This window comes from Macaca thibetana, chromosome 1 (genome assembly GCF_024542745.1).
Source record: "Macaca thibetana thibetana isolate TM-01 chromosome 1, ASM2454274v1, whole genome shotgun sequence".
In the NCBI taxonomy this organism is placed as follows: Eukaryota; Metazoa; Chordata; class Mammalia; order Primates; family Cercopithecidae; genus Macaca; species Macaca thibetana.
Window position 1 is genome coordinate 125,343,571 of NC_065578.1, and position 22,693 is coordinate 125,366,263.

Here is a 22,693-nt window from a genome sequence, read left to right on the forward strand (position 1 = left end):
AAAATAGGGTCCTTGCCCCTAAGGCATCCCAGTTTCTCCCCTGTTTAAAACCTTTCGGTGCTTCCCATTGTCCTCAGGATAAAGTCCAAACTATTTTCTTTATGGAATAAAGAGTCCTCACCAACACAGCCTTACCTACCTAGGTAGGTGAGTCTCCCCCTTCTCCTTACTCCCCACTCTGCTCCAGCCGCACTGAGCTTTTCCACCAAATAGCTTATACTTTCACATTTCTGGATCTGAAAATGTCTCCCAGACACCCCCTTCCTATTTCCAATTTCCAAGTCTCAGCTTAAATATCACTCCCTCCAGGAAGCATATCTGACCCCCAAACCTGACCCCTGTGCTTATCCTACCATCATTATTATTACATGGTATTATTGGCTATTGACTTGCCTCCATATTGAATTGGTTCTTTGAGAATGGAAACTACATTCCATTGAGCTACACTTCACTTTTTAGGACACAGCCTGGTAGATAGGAGACACTCAATACAGATTTGTGTTTTAGGTCATTGCATGCTTATGGGTTAGCTAGGGAACTTTGTATCTTTCAGGAAAGAAACCGAGAAGAGTCAGACTCTCCAGCAGGCAGAGGGCGCTAGTGAGTGAGCTAGGCATAGAGTCCTGGGGAGAGGATTATGATGTCATAGAGGCTTAGAATCTTGGTATTAGCAGGGGAGGGAACCAATCTGGTTCAGAAGACTTTGGCTTCTGATAGTCATGGACTCACTAGGCTGCTGAGGAAGATCAATAATATCTACTGGAATCAGTCATCAGAAGTCAAGCATGGAAATTGTGAATTGAGAAGTGTGTGGCCAGACCAGGTAACACAGAAACCTTATCTTTTGGGCCCTCTCTGCATGGCTTTTTAATGTGTTCATTCATTATATATTTACTTACTGAGGCCCATGCAATGCCATTCAGTGTGCTGGATGAGAGGATTCCAGGATTCATCCTATATTTCAGGAAAAGGCTCCTGCTTCCATTTAAGAGGAAGCCACTGCATCCTGGCTAAAACGGTGAAACCCCATCTCTCCTAAAAATACAAAAAAAAGTAGTTGGGCATGGTGGCAGGCACCTGTAGTCCCAGATACTCAGGAGGCTGAGGCAGGAGAATAGTGTGAACCCTGGAGGCAGAGCTCATCACAGTGAGTGGAGATCGAGCCACTACACTCCAGCCTGGGCAACAGAGCGAAACTCCATCTCAAAAAAAAAAAAATAGGAAGTCACTGGAGCCTCTGGGGGTGGGGATAGTGAGGATATCTGTGCTCATGGAGCTAACGGACCACAGAAGTCAGACAATTAGGGAAATAATAACCACTATAAAAATGTAATGAGAAGTACAGGGGATCCAAGAAAGCCTATCAGGGAGACAGAGGCTATGGGTTAAGGAAGTTTTCCTTGAGGAGTGATGTGTAAGCAGAGACTTCAGGTTTGAACGATATTCAGTGAGCATGTGGGGACAGAGACCCAGGAAGGGTGGTTCAAGCTGGGGAAGAGCACGTTCAAAAACCCGGAAAGAGGTGAGAAAATTCAGCAGGTGTCTGCTCTGAGCCAGTCTGGTGCCTGAGAGAACAGTGGGTGGACATGAGACTGGGCCGGTGGGCAGACGTCAGACAGAAGGCACCTTGCCAGGGCCCTCCTGGTGGTTTGGGCTCTGTATTAATCCTCACTGAATAGAGCAATAAGAAAAGCTAGGAAGATGGCCCTGGCCCTGGGCCACAGGTGTTTGATGTGATCAGGCAGATTTCCTGAGGCAGGCTATGCAGAGCTTGGTTGGGAAGGAGGGGAAACGGAGCATGGAGAGAATATTTATATATTTATTTATTTTAATTTTTATTTATTTATTGAGATGGAATCTCATTCTGTCTCCCAGGCTGGAGTGCAGTGGTGCAGTCTCGACTCACTGCAACCTCCGCCTGCCAGATTCAAGCGATTCTCTTGCCTCAGCCTCCCAAGTAGCTAGTATTACAGGTGCATGCCACCATGCCGAGCTAATTTTTGTAGTTTTAGTAGAGATGGAGTTTCACCATGTTGGCCAGGCTGATCTCAAACTCCTGACCTCAAGAGATTCACCTGCTTTGGCCTCCCAAAGTGCTGGGACTACAGGTGTGAGCCACTGAGCCTGGCCAAGGAGAGAATCTTAAGAAGAAACTCTTGCAGGAGGCAGAGTGGTCAGGAGGCACATTTATTGTACAGGAGCTAGCGTTCTGAAAGTGGAGGAAAGAGATAATATTCACTAGGCAGAAGGAAGACAGTGGAGACAGCATTGGCTCAGAGGGGCAGGACCTGCATCCATGGGGGTGAAGCTGCAGAAGGACTTGATGTTGCCCTCCTTATGCTATAGTCAACAAGACTGGTTTCTAACCTGCTCTCCTTCTCTGATATGGCACAACCTCCATATTCAGGACCTGTTCCCAGGACTTGACTATGGGGGACATGCTTGGAGTGGAGATGTTGGTGGGACTAGTGAGGCAAGCCCCTGGACCCGGGCTCCAGGTGCCCTCTGATGCCTCTGCATCTCTGGTCACCGGAATGAGAATTGCTTCTGTAGAAACAGCTCAGCCTGGACTTGTAAGGATGGACCCTAACAAACTGGACTTCCACGTGGTGATGAGACTCTGCACTTTGGTCAGTTCAGGGCACTGACCTTCAGAATAGAGAAAGGTAAACCGGAGACAAAAGACAGAAATATAGAGACAGGATGAAGACCAGAGAATGATAGAAAGGCAGAGAGAAAAAATAGTAAAAGGCAAAAATAAACACAGAGAGAAACAACAGAAAATAAAAACAGAAGAGGCTCACTCCTTCCTCATCCCTCTCAAAACCTAGTCTTAGGTCTGACCCCTAAGGGAGCAGATTCAAACAACAAGGAGACAGGGACAAATACTGGGCTCCCTGCATACACCCACACACTCAAACTCACCCCTGTACAGCTGCAGGGGCAACCAGGTGTATGCTTGTGTGCGCATGTGGACACACACACTTCCTGTCAAACAGCTTTGAACACTACAAAGGTGGTAGAGAACATGGCCCTGTACTCTTTCACCTCTTCCCTGTTTTTATGCTGGTCTGTCTGTGTCTTATTTCCATTTTTGGTGTACCTCTCCATTGCTCACCTCTCTCCTTCCCGTTCCCTCTCAGGCAAGTCAAGGCATTGCAGGGCCTGCATCTGCCACCTCAGCCTCTTTGCAGCTTCCTCTGACCTAGAAGGAGCAACGGGGTGACTTGTCCCCACGCCCATCCTTTAGGAGTCTTGCTCCAGTGTCTTTCTCTTAAATGGAAGCAGGAGCCTTTTCCATGAAAGATAGGATGAATCCTAGAATAACTGGCAGGGATAGAATTGTGACTAAATTAAAGTCAACATCCTAATCCAAGTCACTCTTCCTTTTTTAGGTGGGAACTGCCCTTGACCCAGTTCAGGCTGCAACCGTATAGCCAGAGACTTAGGATCATGAAGGGTTTAGACCAGGTGGCAGGGCCTTAAGAGATAACTCTTCCTTCTCAATTGTCTCTCACCCTAATGCTGTAGTTCAGAATATTCAAACATAGGGGTCCTTATAGGAGGTAGCATTGTGCTCCCCTTCTTCCCAGAGAAAGTCTTGGGCTTTCTCTGTAAGAAGGAGGGCCCTGGCATATGCCCAAGCCTTCTCACGCACATGCCAGGGACCTCCTTCCCACAGAGAAACCCTGAGATGAGGCTCCAGTGGTTCAGAAAGTGAAAGTGAAGAGAGGCCGGCTGGGGCTGCGTCCAACGTGTGAGTCTGAAAGTTACTGTTACTAGTGGGTGGAGGTGTCGGCCACACCTGGCTCAATGGGACCCAGTTTTTACACTACGAACTGGATTTAGGTGAATCCCCAGATAAAAAAGGGTTGAGTCTAAGAGCATGCCACCCATCATTCAGGACAGCCACAGCCCTGGGTCTTCTATAAGTCACAGGGGTGATTCAGATAGCAAAGTAGGTCGTCTGACAGGCATCCTTTAGCAACCACCTGACTGGAGAATCATGCACACCTTCAGGAAAGGATGATATAGATTTTTGTCCTACTGGGGTGGATTAGTCCTTCTCCACACTGCTCTAAAGATACTACCCAAGACTGGATCATTTATAAAGGAAAGAAGTTTAATCGACTCACAGTTCCACATGTCTGAGGAGGCCTCAGGAAACTTACAATCATGGCAGAAGGCAAAGGGGAAGGACCTTCTTCACTTGGTGGTGGGAGACAGAAGTAAGAGCAGGGGAAATGTCAGAACTTATAAAACCATCAGATCTTGTGAGAACTCACTATCATGAGAACAGCATGGGGGAAACTGCCACAGTGGTTCAATCACCTCCCTCCCTCAACATGTGGGGATTATAGGTCCCTCCCTCCACATGTCGGGATTACAATTCAAGATGAGATTTGGGCAGGGACACAGACCCAAACCATATCATTATCATGGGGTAACCCCCAGAAATAATTCATTTTTCTATTTTAATTTATTTTATTTCATTTCATTTCATTTCATTTTTTGAGATGGAGCTTCACTTTTGTTGCCAAGGTTGGAGTGCAATGGCACGATCTCGGCTCACTGTAACCTCCGCCTCCTGGGTTGAAGTGATTCTCCTGCCTCAGCCTCCCGCGTAGCTGGGATTACACGCACCTGCCACGACGCCCAGCTAGTTTTTGTATTTTTCGTAGAGATGGGGTTTCACCAAGTTGGCCAGGCTGGTCTCGAACTCCTGACCTCAGGTGATCCACCCGCCTTGGCCTCCCAAAGTGCTAGGATTACAGGCATGAGCCACCATGCCCAGTCCTCCCCCGGAAAGACTTTAGTGTGAGGAGAGATTTGTAGCTACTGTCCCCAGGAGTCCCTCTATCTACAGAACACAAAAGAAGAGGACAAGACAAGAGATGTGGCTTTCTAAACATCAGGGAGAGGGTTTGAGCAGGACTTGGGGGAAGTATCTTGACAGCAGGTACGGATCAGATGGAGGGCAAGTAGGGAGTGTCCAGCAGGAGAGAGACGGCTAGGACGGAGGCTGGCCCCTGCTAGGAGCTATTCACACTGGCTCTAACTGTTAAGACTCATGAGAAAGTTCAAGTAATATCAATTTGATCCAACTAAACAGCCATCATCACAAACCTCAAGTTCTCCTCACCATGTACTTATGATTATGCATGGACACATGCCTACATGCATTCACGTGTGTGCACACAAACACACACACACACACACACATTCTCACAGAGATATGGGCAAGTGTGTGCTTAGTGGAAGCCCACAGCAGTAACTGGTTCAGTTTAAAAAACTAGTTTGGGGCCCGGTGCAGTGGCTCACGCCTGTAATCCCAGCACTTTGGGAGTCTGAGGTGGTCGGATCACCTGAAGTCAGGAGTTTGAGACCAGCCTGGCTAACACGGTCAAATCCCATCTCTACTAAAAATACAAAAATTTGCTGGGCATGATGGCCGGTGCCTGTAATCCCCGGTACTCCAGAGGCTGAGGCAGGAGAATCACTTGAACCCGGGAGGCAGAGGTTGCAGTGAGCCAAGATCTCGCCCTTGCACTCCAGCCTGGGCGACAAGAGTGAAGCTCCATGTCCAGTAATGGTACTTCCCTCCAAAGAAAAAAGAAAGAAAGAAAAAAAAATTAGTTTGGGCAAGAGGCTTTTCTTATAATCCCGAGGATGCCAGAGGCCAGAAGGTGGTTGCAACTTCACTTCAGCAGTTGTCAATCCAAATCTCACACCCATCCCCCACACCAGTGACAGGGCTCTGACAGGCCTAGTGCCTCACCCACATGGGTTTGTGGCTTTGTGAGCTGAGTCCCCAGAGGGGGTATAGGCTCATTTCCCATGCTTCCACATTTCCCTGAGGAGGCTAGATAACAACCTGCTCACTGCCTACTGTTTCCTGGCCACTTCTAGACCCTCTATTCTGCTCTGGGGCCACAACAGTGGTGTTCATCCTCTCATCATGTGCCATTGGAGGGACAAGGCAGAAACCACATAGGGGCTTCCCCAGGGGCTGCATACTGGGGCCAAGGCCCAGGGACCTTCTTGGGAGAACTTGGATTTCCTGGGTGGAGGAAGGTAGATAGATAGAAGTAAAGCAAGAGTTGTTTGGATTTTCTCTATACCTAGAAGAATGAGGAAATTACAAAACTGCTGAATGGTTGAGTTTGAGGATCCCTATAAGGTCCAGTTCCCCCTTCCTCATCCCCACCACTGCCCCTTTATAGAGGAAGAGATACAAGCCCAGAGAGATGAAGAGAACTGCCCAAGCCCTGAGGCTTGGGAGTTGCAGAACCAGCCCTAGAACTCAGGTCCTGCCATGCCAAAAGCACTGTACTTTTCATTTCATCTCGCTGTAACCACCACAGCGCTCTGTGCATGGGACAAGATGATGCGTTCGGGAAGGGTGTAACAGTTGGTCACTCTAAGTACAAGAGTTCCATTGCACCTGGGTCCCTGGATGCCACATTAGAGACAAGAACAAGCACATGCTCTAGAGTGGGATAGAGCTTGGCTTGAATCCACTTACAAGCAACTGAGGTGGATCTTTGAACTTCAGTGGTCCTCGTATGATGTGAAGTGGACTAAAAATGTCTACTTGAGGCAGGTAGCGGTCATTACATTAGCTGATGTTTGTGAAGGGCCCGACACTTGACCCAGGATCTGGCAACGGAGGGTCACACTGTTTGCTCATTAGCTAAGAGACCTTAGGCACATTGCTTACATATTCTGGTCTTTTGATTCTTTATCTGGCAAATGACTACCTAGTAAGGAACAAACATGCTGGCATATGCAAAGGTAGAATTACAGGGCTGGCTGGCCCCTCTGAGGTATCCAGCTCTGCTTTCTCAACCCCGGTCTGAGTCATTATCCTGAAGATGGATGTATTTGGGTATTAAGAAAGGAGGAAATGAAAGCAGGCACCCAGATTTCCTTCTGAGGAGAATATTCTTTTCTTTTTCTAGTACCTCCAAGTGTCCAGAAGATGTGTGACCAGCCAAAACACAGTCAATGCTGCCCAGCAAAAGACAATCAATGCTGCCCGTCAAAACAGAACCAGTGCAGCCAGCCAAAAGGCAATCAATGCTGCCCACCAAAACAGAACCAGTGCTGCCAGCCAAAAGGCAATCAATGCTGCCCGCCAAAACACAATCACTGCTGCCAGCCAAAACCCCCTTGCTGCATTAAGGCCAGGTGCTGTAGTTTGGAGACCAAGCCCGAATGCTCACCGCTTAATGTGGAGTCTGAGCCCAACTCACCACAAACTCAGGACAAGGGCTCTCAAACCCAGCAGCAGCCCTATAGCCCACAAAATAAGTCCAGTCCAAGCAAATGGGAGCAGAAGTCAAACAAATAGATTGTCCCTGGGGCCATGCCTTTCACTTTGCAGGGTGGGGTATTACTGAGAGTCAGGCTAGACCTATGTTTAGAGAAGCAGTTTTCACAGTGACTACCATTTCCACCCCACGAGAGGCTTCTATTTCCCATCATAGCTCCCTACCCTAGGGAGGCCTCCATCTGGAAATGGGAGGATGAAGAAGCTGGAATCATCTTTCCTAGTGATCCTGACATTTAGACAGCACAGAAATAAAAGAGCAATAAAAAGAACATTGCCTCCCTTTGTTCCTTTACTTACCTGTGAAATCATCTCACCAGCCTGGCCTAGAGCCCAAGAAAATATTATGGGCATGTCCTGGAGGTCCAAGGAGCAAGAACTAGCATCCTGAAGAACAAAGCCTCTGCTGAGCTGGAGCTTAGTTGATTGACTCATCTTGGTTTTAAAATGAAAGTCCTGCATTCCAGGAACCCCTTCAGTCCTTATTAAAAAAAAAAAAATTATTGGTCCCCCAAAGTTCAAGAACCCTAATTCCCCTGGGTCCTGGGTACCACATTGTACTCCAGACCAAACAAAAATATGTAAATCCCTTGGAGTGATTCTACCCCCCATCCAGAGATTTTAGATGGAGGTAGAGTACCCAGGACTCAGCAATGCACAGTGACTGGCGGCAAAGAGCGAAATCTTCCAGCATCAGCACTGGCTCTTCGGTCAGAGAGTAGCAATCCCAAAGCAAGTGGTTCAGTGTCTCTGAGGCTCTATTTCCTCATGTGTAACATAAAGATAATGGTACTTCCCTCAAAGATTTTTTTAATGAGAATTAAAACGGATAATTTATTTAAAGTGCCTGACATAGGGTCTGACACCGAGTGGCTATTCAGTGTGCGTAGTTCTCAAACTCCTCTCAGCCACAAGGCCCTATTTCCCTCTAAAGAAGCCATCATCCTCCAATAATTTGTCCCCAAGCACACCCCCACTAGTCCAGGTAGACAAGTAGAAATAGATAAATCAGGCTCGTTAAGCATACTTGTAAACTTCCATTTTTACTGCTTTTTGATGTGTAATTAACATATCACTTTTAAAATTTTTTGAGTGCACTTCTGTACTCTCTCTCTCACGCTTCTCCCTGTCCACCAATCCCCAGAAAACTACTGGTCTACTTTTGTCCCTTCAAATTAGTGTTTTCAAGAATTTTATGTAAGTGGAATCACACAGTAGGTATTTTTTTTTATGCTGACAATTCATTCTTTCAAAGCAGGTCTTCCCTATCTGCTAAACACTGCATATATGAAGTAGCTCAAAACAGCAGTTTCTATTTTGACACCATCTAAGGTCTATAAAAGTCATCTTCAATTACTTGGAATTTCAAAATACAGATTCCCTAGTAACAATGCACCGGTAGCACACAAAATACTCCTGCACTTTGTTTAGTTTGTGGGAGAAAATTTTTTAAATTGGAACAATTTCGTAGTCCTACAAAGGTTATGTTGGAACTAGTTTATTTTTCCCTCTAGGAGGGCGGGCAGCCATCTCTCCGAAGTTTTTGTAAATGCTAAGGTTCAGATTTCAAAATAAAAACAGGTTTTCATGAAACATCTAAAATGGGCCACTCTATTTCTATTCTGGGTCGTGGCAACTCTGAATTATTTTGTATTCCCACACTGCAAAGGACAAAACCCCATTCCTTGCATGTAAACTTTCAGAAGTGGGGCAGCACAATTTAGGAGTTTCTTGAAGTAGCTAGAGACCTGCAAGGTCAGATCATTCCAAGAATCTGGCCAGATGGGAGAAATCTTGAGATTCTCAGCACTGGGCTCCTGAAGACTTCCATGTGTCACATCTAGCTGGTCCTGGGGGATTTGTGGTTGCTGCAGTAGTTGGAGGGTTGCTACTTTTCGCAGCCCAGGTGATGGGTGCCCTGCTCTCCATCCTGGGAGCCTCCTCTGGCTGTCATGCTCCAGGGACTACTGGGATTCCAAGGTGAGACCTCCACCCTCCCATGGTGCCAGCCTCCAATTTGGCATCGCCCCCAACTCATCGGTGGAAGTCAGTGAGAGTCCTGCTACACTGGGCCTCACCACATACCCAGGCCCAATGCAGCTGGGCAAGATCTTGGCAGAGCTGGGCCTTGGGATCTGCACCCTGTGCAAGGACAGCAGAGATGAGCTGGCTCACCTGCCTTTCCCTTGCTGGGGTCTGGGGAAGCCAGCGGTAATTACCCAACCCTCTGTGAAAGGCGAGACTGTGGGTCTGCAGGAATGGTGGGAAGACCCTGCCCAGCCTGGAGACTCCAACCTTCACCCCCGCTCTTTGCCCCACCCCAGTCCCACTCTCTGTCCTCTTCCTGAGTCTCCAGGCAGCTCTCTGGGTTGACCAACCCCTGCGGGGTGCTCTGGCAGCAAGTCAAGTCCCTCTTCTGCCACTTCCCAGGCCAAACCACTGTGCGTTCTTTTATACCTGGCCCCTTTCACTCAGCTAAATTAGATTGAGATTCAAACATGTTTTTGCATGTATCCACAGTTCATTCTTTTTCATTGCTGAGTAGCAAATACCCTCATTATTGTGAATATGTCACTTTTGTTTATCAATCCTTTGATGGGCATTTGGGTTGTTTCCAATTTGTGGCTATTACAAATAAAACTGCTATGAACATTCATGCACAAATCTTTGTATGAACATATGCTTTCATTTCACTTCAGTAAAGACCTCAGAGGAAAATGACTGTTTTATATAATAGGTATATGTTTTACTTCTTAAGAACCTGCCCTACTGTTTCCCAAAATGGTTCTGCCATTTTACATTCCCATGAGAAGTGTATGGCAGTTCCAGTTGTTGCACAGCCCTGCCAATTATTTGTATGCTCACTTTTTCTATTTCTAGAGTTCCAGACATTTTAATAAATACGCAGTGTTGCTTCATTGTGGCTTTAATTTGCATTTTCTTAATGGCTAATGACATGGAGCATCTCTCCTTGAGCTCTTCTGCCTTTGTATATCTTCTTCGGTGAATTATCTGTCCAAATATTTCCTCCATTTTTTTTTACTATTTGGAGCTATTTGGATTCTTATCACTGGATTTTAAGGGGATGTGTGTATACATATGTATGTGTGTGTATGTATGTGTATATCTATATACACGTATGTATGTGTGTAGGTACACATGTATGTATGTGTATATATATGTGTGTATGTGTGCATATACATATATATGTATATTCTTGATACAAGTGTCTTGTCAAATAAATTATTTAACATATTTTCTCTGGACTGTGGCCTATCATTTTATTCTCTTAAATTTTTTTTTTCAAATAGCAGAAGTTCTTAATTTTGATAAAGTCCAGTTAGTTGCTTTTTTATGGGTTGTGTTTATTGTGTCACACCTAAGACGTCTTTGTCTGACTCTAGGACACAAGGATTTTCTCCTATATTTTCTCCTAGAAGTTAATTTTTGTTCAGGCATACCTTGAAAATATTACTGGTTCAGTTCCAGACTGCCACAATAAAGCGAGTTACACATTTTTTAAATTTCCCCGTGCATATAAAAGTTATGTTTACACTATACTACAGCTTATTAAATGTGCCATAATATTATGTCAAAAAAAGTACATACCTGAGTTAAAAATACTTTATTGCTAAAAAATGATAATCATCGGAGCCTTCAGCAAGTGGTAATCTTTTTGATGGTGGAGGATCTTGCCTTGATGTTGACAGCTGCTGACTAGAGTGGCTGGTACAGCTCCTTTTTTTTTTTTAAGACAGAATCTCGCTCTGTCACCAGACTAGAGTGCAGTGCTATGATCTTGGCTCACTGCAACCTCTGCCTCCTAGGTTCAAGCAATTCTCAAGGTACAGTTTCTTGAGATAAGACAACCATCAAGCTTGCTGCATCAATTGACTCTTCCTTTCATTGAAAATTTATCTTTAGCATGTGATGCTGTTTGATAGCATTTTACCCACAGTAGAACTTGTTTCAGAATTTGAGTCAATCATCTAAAAACCTGTCCCTCCTCTATCAACTAAGCTTATGGAATATTCTGAATTCTGTGTTGTCATTGCAACAATGTTCACAGCATCTTCACCAGGAGTAGATTCCATCTTGAGAATCAATTTTTTTGCTCATCCATAAGAAACAACAATTCATCTGCTCAAGTTTTATCATGTGATTGCAGCAATTCAGTCACATCTTCGAACTCCACTTATAATTCTAATGTTCTTGCTATTTCTAACACACCTGTGGTTATTTCCACCACTGAAGTCTTGAATCCATCCAAAGTCATCCATGAAGGTTAGAGTCAACTTCTTCCAGACTTCCGTTAGTGTGGATATTTTTACCTCCTCCCATGAATCACAAATATTCTTAATGGCATCTAGAATGGTGAATTCTTCCCAGAGAGTTTCAGTTTACTTTGTCCAAGTCCATCAGAGGAATCACTACCTAAAGCATCTATGGCAGCTATATCCTTACAAAATGTATTTCTTAAATAATAAGACTTGAAGGTTGAAATTACTTCTTGATCTGTGGGCTGTAGAATCGACATTGTGTTAGCAGGCATGAAAACATCAATCTCCTTTATATCTCTATCAGAGCTCTTGGATGACTAGGTACATTTGTCAATAAGCAGTAATATTTTGGAAGCAATCTTTTGTTCTGAGCAGTAGGTCTCAACAGTGGGCTTAAAATATTCAGTAAACCATGCTATAAACAGATTTTCTGTCAACCAGACTTTGTTGCTTTATTTATAAAGCACAGGAATAATAGATTTAGTATAATTCTTAAGGGCTTTAGGATTTTGGGAATGATAAATGAGGATTGACCTCAAAGTCATCAGGAGTATTAACCCGTAACCAGAGGGTCAGTCTGTTCTTTGAAACTTTGAAGCCAGGCATTGACTTCTCCTCCCTAGCTGTGAAGTCCTAGATAGTATCTTCTTCCAATAGAAGGTTGTTTCATCTACACTGAAAATCAGTTGTTTAGAGTAGCCACCTTCATGGACTATCTTAGCTAGATCTTCCAGATAACTTGCAGATAACTGCAGCTTCTACATCAGCACTTGCTGCTTCCCCTTGCATTTTTATGTTATGGAGCAGACTTCTTTCCTAAACATCATGAACTAACATCTGCCAGTTTTAACCTTTTCTTCTGCAGCTTCCTCACCTTTTTCAGCCTTCACAGAATTAAAGGGAGAGTTAATTCTATGGATTGCTGTGGATTAGGCTTCAGCTTAAGGGAATTATGTGGCTGCTTAGATTTATCCAGACCACTAAAACTGTCTTCGTATCAGCAATAAGGCTGCTTTGCTTTCTTATCATTCATGTGTTCACCGGAGTAGCAGTTTCAATTTCCCTCAAGAACTTTTATTTTGCATTCACAACTTGATTGTTCAGCATGAGTCCTATCATTTGGCCTATCTCAACTTTTGACATGTCTTCCTTACTAAGCTTAATCATTTTTAGCTTTGAATTTAAAGTAAGAGATATGTGACTCTTCCTTTTACTTGAATACTTAGAGGCCACTGTGGAGTTATTCATTGGCCTTATTTTAATAGTGTTGCTTCTCAGAGACTACGAAGGCCCAATGAGAGGAAGAGAAATGGGGGAATGGCTGGTTGTTCTAGTAGTAAGAACACACAAAATATTTATCAATTAAATTTGTTATCGTCTATGGGCACAGTTCATGGTGCCCCAAAACAACTGCAATAGTAACATCAAAGATCAATGGTCACAGATCACCATAACAAGTATAATAATAATTTTAAATTTTGAAATATTGCAAGAATCACCAATATTTGACAGAGAGACATGAAATGAACACTCGCTGTTGGAAAAATGCTGCCAATAGAATTACTGGACACAGGGTTGCCGTATAACTTCAAACTGTAAAAAATCACAATATCTGAAAAGTGCAATAAAATGGGGTATGCTTCTTTATGGTGGAAGGTATGAACAAAAGTTCATTTTTTTTTTTGCTTTTGTTTTTGTTTTTTTTTTTTTTTGCGGGGGGAGAGGCAGAGGGAAGCATAGGGATGTCCCACTGTACTATCACTATTTATTAGAGACTGTCCTTTCTGTAGCCTTTGCATCTTTGTCAAAAATCACCATGTCATATTTGTTTAACTCTTTTACATTGATCTATTTTTCTGTCTTGACACTAATGTCTTATTTACTGCAGCCTTATGCTAAGTGTTGAAGTCAGGTAATATAGTCCTCTAATTTAGTTGTTTATCAAAGTTGTTTTAGCTATTCTAGGTTCTTTGCACTTTCATATTAATTTTAGACTAAACTTGTCAATTTCTAAAAATCAATACTGGGATTTTGACTGGGATTTTTTAAATCTGTAGATTAAATTTTGAGGGAGGAAATGAACATCTTAACCATATTGAGTATTTTGATTCATGAACATGGATTATCTCTCCATTTATTTATGTCTTCTTTAATTTTTAAAAGTTTTATAGTTTTTGGTGAACAATTTGCATGCATTTTGTCATATTTCCCCTAAAATTTGCAAGCATTTTGTAATATGTGTTTGATATACTTTGATTGTATTATAAATGATATTTTTATTTTGGTTTCTGATTATTCAGTTAATAGACAGAAATGCAATTCTTTTTATATATTAAACTTGTGTATAGCTTTTCTTTCTTTTTTTCTTTCTTTTTTTCTGAAATGGAGTCTCACTCTGTCACCCAGGATGGAGTGCAGTGGCACAATCTGGGCTCACCACAACCTCCACCTCCCAAACTCAAGCTATTCTCCCACCTCAGCCTCCCGAATAGCTGGGATTACAGGCGCGTGCCACCACGCCAGCTCATTTTTGTATTTTTAGTAGAGACATCATGTCACCATGTTGGCCAACCTGGTCTTGGACTCTTGACCTCAGGTGATCCGCCCACCTTGGCCTCCCAAAGTGCTGGAATTATAGGCATAAGCCACTGTGCCCGGCCTGTGTACTGCTTTTTGGTTTTTACAGCTTTCACGTAAATGCCATAAGATTTTCTGTACAAATGATCATGCCTTCTAAGCACAGATTTGACTTCTTTCTTTCCGACGTATTTTATCATTCTGTTTTGCCACTTGAAGATGTCCCTTCTTTTTCTACTTTGTTGAGAGTTTATAACAGAAGTGAATGTTGGATTTTGAAAACTGCTAGTTCTATATCTATTGAGATGATCATATGTTTTTTTTTTTTTTTTTATTTTTAGTCTGCTAATGTGGTGAATTACATTGATTGATTTTTGAATGTTAAAAGAACCTTGCATACCGGAGATAAGCCCTCTTTGATCACATTGTATTATCTTTTTTATATTCTTGGATTTGGTTTGCTAAAATTTTGCTAAGAAGCTTTGGCTTTATGTTAATAAGGGATATTGCACTTGTTGGTAGTTTTCTTTTTTGTAATATTTTTGTCTGATATTGGTATCAAAGTAATGCTGTCCTTAGGAAATAAAAAGTGTTCTCTTCAATTTTCTGGAGCAGTTTGTGGAGAATTGGTGTGATTTCTTCCTTAGACATTTGATGGAACCCTGATGTCATTATCTGTGTCTGGAGGTTTCTGTGTGGGAAGGTTTTTAACAGAAAATACAATTTCTTTAATTGATTTTAGTTTTTCAAATTATCTACTTACTTTTAAGTGAATTTTACCACTTTTTGTCTTTCAAGAAAATCATCTATTTCAGCTAAGTTTTAAAATTTATTGGTACAGATTTATTCATAAGATGTCCTTATTATTTTTAACGTATGTGGAATTTGTAGTAAGCTTACCTCTTTCATTCCTGTATTGATAATTTACATCTTCTCTCTGTATTTCCTACTTAGTTTAGAGAGTATTTTCATCAATTTAATCAATCTTCTCATAGCCCTGGCTTTTTGTTTCATAGTTTTTTATGTGGTTTCTGGTTTTCTATTTCATTTATTTTTACTCTGATCTTTATTATTTCCATTCTTCTTAATTGGAGTGTAATTTGTTCTTTTTTCTAATTTATTAAGGTGAAAGTCAAGGTTATTAATTGAAATCTTTTCTTTTTTAATATGGGTATTTAATGTTAGAAAACTTTCTTTAGGTATTGTTTTAGCTACAACCAGAAAATTTTGGAACGTTGTTTCTATTTCTAGTTCAAAGGAGTTCTTGTTTTCCCTTTTGATTTACTGTGATCCATGGGTTAATTAGAAGTGTTTTTATTTATTTTCAAAATGCTGTGAGATTTTCCAAGAGATATTTCTGTTTTTGATTTCTAATTGTATTCCTCTGCAGTCAAATAACATACTTTACATGACTTGAATTTTTTTTAATTCACTGAGATTTATTTGATGACTCAGAATATGCTCTATCTTGGTAAATGCTTCATGTGCACTTGAAGAGAAAGTGTATCCTACTGTTGTAGGATGGAGTGTTCTGTAAATGTCAATTAGACTAATTTGTTTGACTATGTGATTTGAGTCTTCTACATCTCTACTTATTTTCTGGTTACTTGTTTATCAAGTATTAAATGTGTAGCATTGAAATGTCTGACCATAATTTTGAATTGTTCTATAGTTTCTTTCAATTCTAGCAGTTTTCGCTTTGTGTATTTTGAGGCTCTCTTATTAGAAGCATGAAGATTTAAGATTTATTGTATCCTTTTCATGAATTGCCTCTATTATTAAAAAATTACCTTCTTTATCCCTGGTAATATCTTAGCTCTGAAATCTACTTTGAAGTCAATATATCCACATTTGCTTTATTTTGATTAGTATTAACAAGACATTTCCCCCATTATTTTGCTTTTAACCTATTTATGTCTTTATGTTTAAAGTGGGTCCCTTCCAAGCAATATATAGGTGAATCTTTTTTATTTGATCTGATAATTTATGGCTTTTAATTGGAGTACTAAGATCAATAGTGTTAATGTGATTAGTAAATATGGTTGTGTTTAAATCTACCATCTTGCTGTTTGTTTTCTCTGTCTCACCTATTTTTTGTTTTCTTTTGTCTTATTCATTTTTTTGAATTGAGCCTTTTATACAATCTGATCTCATCTCCTTCTTTGACTTAATCTCTGCAACATTTTTGTGTTATTTTGGTAGTTGCATCAGGATTTTATTGTTTAGATTTTTAACTTTGTATAGTCCACCTTTATGTTATACTGCTTTCCTTACAGTATCAGAACCTATAAACTACATACTTCCATTTTTCTCCTTCTGATCTTTGTGCTATTATTATAACACATTTTTATTTTACATATATTAAAAATATTCATAATACATTGCTCTCAATTTTACTTTAAATAGTTATTTATTCCTCCTGTAGGTTTCAATTGTAAGAAATTTTTTTTTTGTTTTATCCAGGTATTTACCATTTATGGTGTTCTTCTGTTGTATAGATCCATAGTCCCATTTGATATTATTTTCCTTCATCCTGAAGACTTCCTTTAAAATTTTGTATAATTCATACTCTGCTGGTGTGAAATTATTTCAGCTTTTAAATGTCTGAAAAAAATCTTTATATCATTTTAAAAATATATTTTGCTGGATATAGAAATGTAGTTTTCCAGTTTTTTGTTATTGTTTGTTCTGTTGTGTATTTTTTCTTTCATTACATTAAGGATGCCACTTCACTGTTTTCTGGCTTGTATTGTTTCTAGAAAGAAATTTGTTGTCATTTGTTCCTTTTTCCCATCATGATGTGACTTTCCTCAGTGACATATCTGTTTATCTCTGGCTATTTTTATGATTATTTTATCATATGTTTGAAGCAATTGTGTTGTCCTTGTGCCTTGGTATAATTTTCTTCATGTTTCATGTTTCTTGAATTTGTGGATTTACAGCACCCTGCCAATTTTGAAAAATTTTGGTAATTCCCCATCTACCCCATCATTCAAGGATTTCAACTGTTCTTACATTAGGCTGCTCAAAATTTTTCCACACCTCACTGATGTTTCCTATTTGAGTTTTTTTGTTTGATTGTTTTTTGTCTTTTTTCCTCTTCTCTGTGTTTTGTGTTAGGTAATTTCTATTGCGACATCTTCAAGTTCACTATATTTTCTTCTGTAGTATCTAATATACTATTAATCTCATCCAAGGTATTTTTTATTTCAGACATGGTAGTTTTCATCTCCACAAATTTAATTTTAAAATATATATATTTCATATATTTACTGAATGTGTTCAATACTTTATCTAGCTTATTAAACATACAGAATGAATTTATAATAATTGTTTCAATGCTCTTGTCTATAAATCCTATGTCTTTTCTGGGTTGCTTTTATTTTTCTATCATTATTGATGACATTTTACTATTTCTTTGCATGCCTGGCAATTTGTAATTGGAAGTCAGACATTGTGAATTTTGTCTTTCTGGGTGCTAAATATCTTTATGTCCCAATAAATATACTTAAGCTCTGTTTTGAGATACAGTTAAGTTACTTGGCAGCAGTTTGATTATTTCAGATCTTTTTTAAGACCAGAAAAGCATTTAATCTGAAACTAAATTGTACCCACTACTGAAGCATAACCCTTCTGAGTACCCTATCTGAAACCATGTGAGTTACACATTTTTCCAGTCTGGCTAGTAGAAACAGAAAGTATTTCTGGCCCTGTGGGCTCCAGGGATTTTCCTTCTTAATTCTTTGAAGTAGTTCTTTCTCCTGTCTCATGTGATTTCTTCACATGAATGTGCCTATAGTACTCAATTGAAGACTCAGGAAGAATCTTCTGCAGATCTACAGAGTTCTCTCTGTGCACAGTTCTCTTCTCTCTGGTGTTCTGCAAAGTAGCTGCCTTGGCATCCCAGCCTCCCAGTTCTGTCTCCACTCAGGGAGATAGCCAGGCCCTGTCTGGATTCCCCTTCTGCACGGCAGCTTGCAAACTCTCTGAGAGTAAGCTGGAACAATCAGGGCTCACCTTATCTCTCTGTCAAGGTTCACTGTCCTTCGTTGCCTTGTGTGTCTAGTATCTTGACAACCACTGTCTCGGGTATTTTTTTCTTTTTTGGTGGAAGGGTAAATCTGGCCCCTTTTACTTTATCTTTACCAGGAGTGGTAGTTCACTTTGTTTTACCAATTATTTGTTTGAGCATCAAATAACTGCAAGGTTCTATGTGATATACTTCAGACATGGAAATAAATAAATCAAGTCTGTTTTGTGATGCTTACAGCGCACAGCAAGACAGGAAAGCAGATACAAAGGTGTAAGTGTTGTGATGGTGGGGAGCACGTTTTTTTCTAACTCCAACAACCTAATCTTTCCTGCCCATATATCCTTTCTCCAGGAGTCTCCTTGGACTCCTCCCTGACTGCATCCTCATGGAGTGAAAACTAAAGACAGGTACACTTTGCTGAGGCTGCAGTGGATATGAATCTGGTTGTGGGTTGGGAGCAACCAAAATCGGGTTGTGGGTTGGGTGCAACTGCAATGGCTCAGGAGGCTGTGAATAGGGCTAGAGGCTTTTAAAATACATGGTAAGAAAGCTCTCTGACCCTTCACTAAATACTAGTGAGAAGCCATGGTGTGGTGGAAATAAATACTGAAATTTGGGATGGATGATCCTTGAGATACAGAGCTTCAAAGCTGCCAAACTGCTTCTGAAACAGAAGACGGCAGCCCTAATATTAGGACAGTGATGCACTCTACTCTAAGAGGCTATATGCAGCGGGCAGTGAGGGAAGGAAAGCCAAAGAAGCACTTTGTATAAAGGGGAATAATTTCAATGACAGAAAACTCAAGTTACAAAAGTGTCTCTGGAAGTCCAGCACAACTAGTTCCTTCTGCACTCAACACTGGATCAATTGATTTTTTCTTGGTTAAGCACTGGATGAAGTGGTTGTGTTTCATTTCAAACCAAAAATATAAATTCTATTTTAAAATACCAGTATAATGATTCACATAGCAGAGATATTTGTGTTGTGCAAGGCCAAGAGGGCTGCAATACCAGGTCAAACACAGAAGATCAGGTCCTTGAGCCTTGGCCTGACAAAATGTTCCTCCTTCCTCATGTAAAATCACACTGCAAATCCCCTGGGTGCAGCTCCCCTCCCCCTCCACCTTTGTCTACCTCCTGGAGGTGGGCACAGGGCAGACTTCTCAGGAGAGCTGGACTGGCTTAGCTGTATCAGCCATCCAGGGCCTGTGGAAATGCCAGGCCTGCCTTTCCTTGCCTCATCCCTACGTGCAGACTTCTCATTTCTGTTTGGCCTCATGGCCAGTTAGTCAGTTGCTCGGAGCTGCTTAGAAACAGGAGTAAGGAATGGCTGTAATTTCTTATGTCACGGAACCAGAGGAAAGGAATAAAGGGGTGAAACTCTAAGCACAGGAAACCCACCAACCAAGTGCCAGGGCAGATGAAGCAGGAAAAAATTGGGTCTTGTCTTTGTTCTTGGGAGCTTGGGGTTATTAGTGGGAAGAAAGGGATGTTTACAAAGTCATATAATTACTATTGCCAAAAAATGGAGAGACTATTTAGGGTGATGAAATTCTGGAATACTGCAAGCCCATCTTTTCTCTCACAGGAAGCTTCCTCAGAAGCCATCCCACCTAGTCAGCAGCACATACTACTCAGGGGAGGGTCTAGAGCTGGATCCTCTGGACAAAGACTCTTAAGTTTCTAAGTAGGCTTTGGGGGTATATTGCAGAGATCTAAAAGTATATGCTCTCCACAAAGCAGTCTTAAATGAATCTCTGGTAAGGGGAAAAGGAGCGGGAGAGGAGATTCTGCATTGCATGAGGTAAAGCCAGAGTTGACTGAGTTTACTAGGAGTTGAGTACATTGTTTTCTGTAATCAAAGATAGTGACTGGATATTAGAAGTTAAGTTCATTTATGGGAAAATGCATTTATATCTTTTTGACAAGAGTATTCATTTCTTCAACAAACATTTAGAAAGGTGTCATATTAGATGTATTGGAGAGTCTATGCATCAAGCACAGTTCTAGGTGTTGGGGAAGTCAAGAAGCCAAATACAGTTAAGGGCCCAGCTCTCATGAACTTAACATTCTAGGGAGTCAAGAACACAACAAATAACACAAGCTCCAATAGTGGTGAGTGCTATAATGGGATGAAGAAGGGCATGGGGTAGAGAATCAAATGTAATTGCAGTTTTGGATTGTGAATTTCAAGTTATTATAACTAGGCTCAAATACATCTTTATTAATCAAAATAGGAACCATGACAATCGACACATTTTTGCCAATAAGAAATAAGTTTGCTCTTTCCTGTAGCATTAAAATCATGACTCAGGGTTCGACAAACTCTTGGAAAGCATCTTCTGCATGCTGCTGGTTGTGGAAGCATTTTCCCTGCAAAATGTTGTCAAGATGCTTGAAGAAGTGGTAGTCGGTTGGCAAGAGGTCAGGTGAATATGGCAGATGAGGCAAAACTTTGTAGCCCAATTCGTTCAACTTTTGAAGCGTTGGTTGTGTGACAAGCAGCTGGGCATTGTTGTAGAGAAGAATTGGGCCCTTTTTGTTGATGAATGCTGGCTGCAGGTGTTGCAGTTTTTGGTGCATCTCATGAATTAGCTAAGCATACTTCTCAGATGTAATGGTTTTGCTGAGATTCAGACAGCTGTAGTGTACCAGACCGGCAGCAGACCACCGAACAGTGAGCATGACCTTTTTTTTTGCAAGTTTGGCTTTGGGAAGTGCTTTGGAACTTCTTCTAGGTCCAACCACTGAGCTGGCTGTCACCAGTTGTCATATAAAATCCACTTTTCTTCACACGCCACAATCCGATGAAGAAATGGTTCGTTGTTGTTGCATAAGATAAGAGAAAACGATGCTTGAAAAACAACAGGTTTTTTTTTTTTTCTGCTCAGCTCATGAGGGACGCACTTATCGAGCTTTTTCACCTTTCTAATTTGCTTCAAATGCTGAACAACATAGAATGGTCAACGTTGAATTATTCAGCAACTTCTTGTGTAGTTGAAAAAGAATCAGCTTGGATAATTCCTCTCAACTGGTCATAGTCAACTTCTTATGGCCAGCCACTACACTCCTCATCTTCAAGGCTCTTGTCTCCTTTGCAAAACTTCTTGAACCACTACTGCACTGTACGTCTGTTAGCAGTTTCTGGGCCAAACGTGCTGTTGATGTTGCAAGTTGTCTGCACTGCTTTATGACCCATTTTGAACTTGAATAAGAAAATTGCTTGAATTTGCCTTTGTCTAACATCACTTCCATAGTCTAAAATAAATATAAAATAAACAGAAAGTAATAAGTCATTAGCAAAAACATCAAATAAGAAGTGTGCATTAAAATGATGTATAACAGAACCACATTTACTCAAGAATGTATTCCGATAAAAAATGGCAAATTTCAACAACAACACAAAAGCCCCACTTACTTTCATACCAACCTAATATTTTAGAGAGGCTAAAGGAGCCATCTCAGAAAATTGATATTTGGGTAGAGACCTGAATGACATAAAGAAGTAATTCACTGGGATATTTGCAGCCGAGCTCTCCAGAAACAGAGAACAAGTGGAAAACTGCAAGGCTGGATCCAAACCCTCCACAAGTAGGAGCTGAGGAGTGGGGAGGTGAGGTGGAAATGAACAGGGGTTGTGGAACAGTCAGGGCATCATGGGATTTGGTGTGTCAGTAACAGCTTTATTGGGGAGGAGGGGTGGGGTAATGAGCAGAGTTTACAAGGAGCTGAAGAAATAGAGTCAGCACTGGCTATTGCCTCATTTATCTGCTTCTCTTAACAATATTTTTAACAATGCTCTTATCCTCGCTGTTCCCAAGCCCTCTCTTCTCATTCTTTCTTGAATCCACCCCAATCTGGCTTTCATCCTCACCACTGCCTTAGACTGCCAGTGTCAAGACCATTAATGGCCTCTGTGTTGCCCGATCCAATGGGCATTCTTAGTCCTTATCTTTTAAAACATGTTTAATTGACAAAGATTGTATATACTCAAGGTGTACAATGTGATGCTTTGCCATATGTGCACGTTGTGAAATAATTGCCACAATTAAATGAATTAACACATCCATCAGGACTCAGGCTGTACCTTAGATCCCCAGAACTGTTGATCTTATAACTAAAAGTGTGTACCCTTTGACCAACATCTCCCCATTTCCCCAGCTCCCCCCACCAGTTCCTGAAAACCCCTGCTCTACTCTCTGCTTCTACAAATTTGACTTTATTAGATTCCACATATCTGTACAGCATTTGCCTCACTGTTCATCCCTCCTCCTTGGCAATGTGTCCACTTGTCTTCTAGAACACCATATTATCCTACCGTGTTTCTTAACTCTCTGTCTGCTCTTTCCCTTCTCAATTTTCCTGAACTTTTTCTTCATATCTCGGTGATCATTCAACACTGGAGTGATTCAGGGGATCATGCTTGAGCCTCGTGTGTTTCCTCTCCATATTCATTCCCTTGGTGATTTC

General features: G+C 41.2%; 3 protein-coding genes across 26 annotated transcripts in view; 2 read left to right on the top strand and 1 right to left on the bottom strand.

Moving 5' to 3' along the window:
* The window catches only part of S100A1 (S100 calcium binding protein A1), a 1,186,348-nt gene that overhangs the window by 421,386 nt on the left and 742,269 nt on the right, over positions 1-22,693 (top strand). Inside the window, exon 1 of one of the 24 annotated variants that reach the window (XM_050754034.1) lies at positions 12,926-12,929. The exons of the other annotated variants lie outside the window; for them this stretch is intronic. The gene's annotated coding sequence lies outside the window, so the exon portion shown is untranslated. Of the gene's footprint in view, positions 1-12,925; positions 12,930-22,693 lie in introns of those variants that run through there. 24 annotated transcript variants of the gene reach the window in all.
* Positions 1-22,693, bottom strand: part of S100A8 (S100 calcium binding protein A8) — a 675,486-nt gene that overhangs the window by 143,395 nt on the left and 509,398 nt on the right. The window lies entirely within an intron of this gene.
* SMCP (sperm mitochondria associated cysteine rich protein) lies at positions 663-7,605 on the top strand. Its single transcript, XM_050755730.1, has 2 exons — positions 663-823; positions 6,963-7,605. The coding sequence occupies exon 2, from the start codon at positions 6,983-6,985 to the stop codon at positions 7,352-7,354; it is 372 nt and encodes a 123-aa protein (XP_050611687.1). The 5' UTR covers positions 663-823; positions 6,963-6,982; the 3' UTR covers positions 7,355-7,605.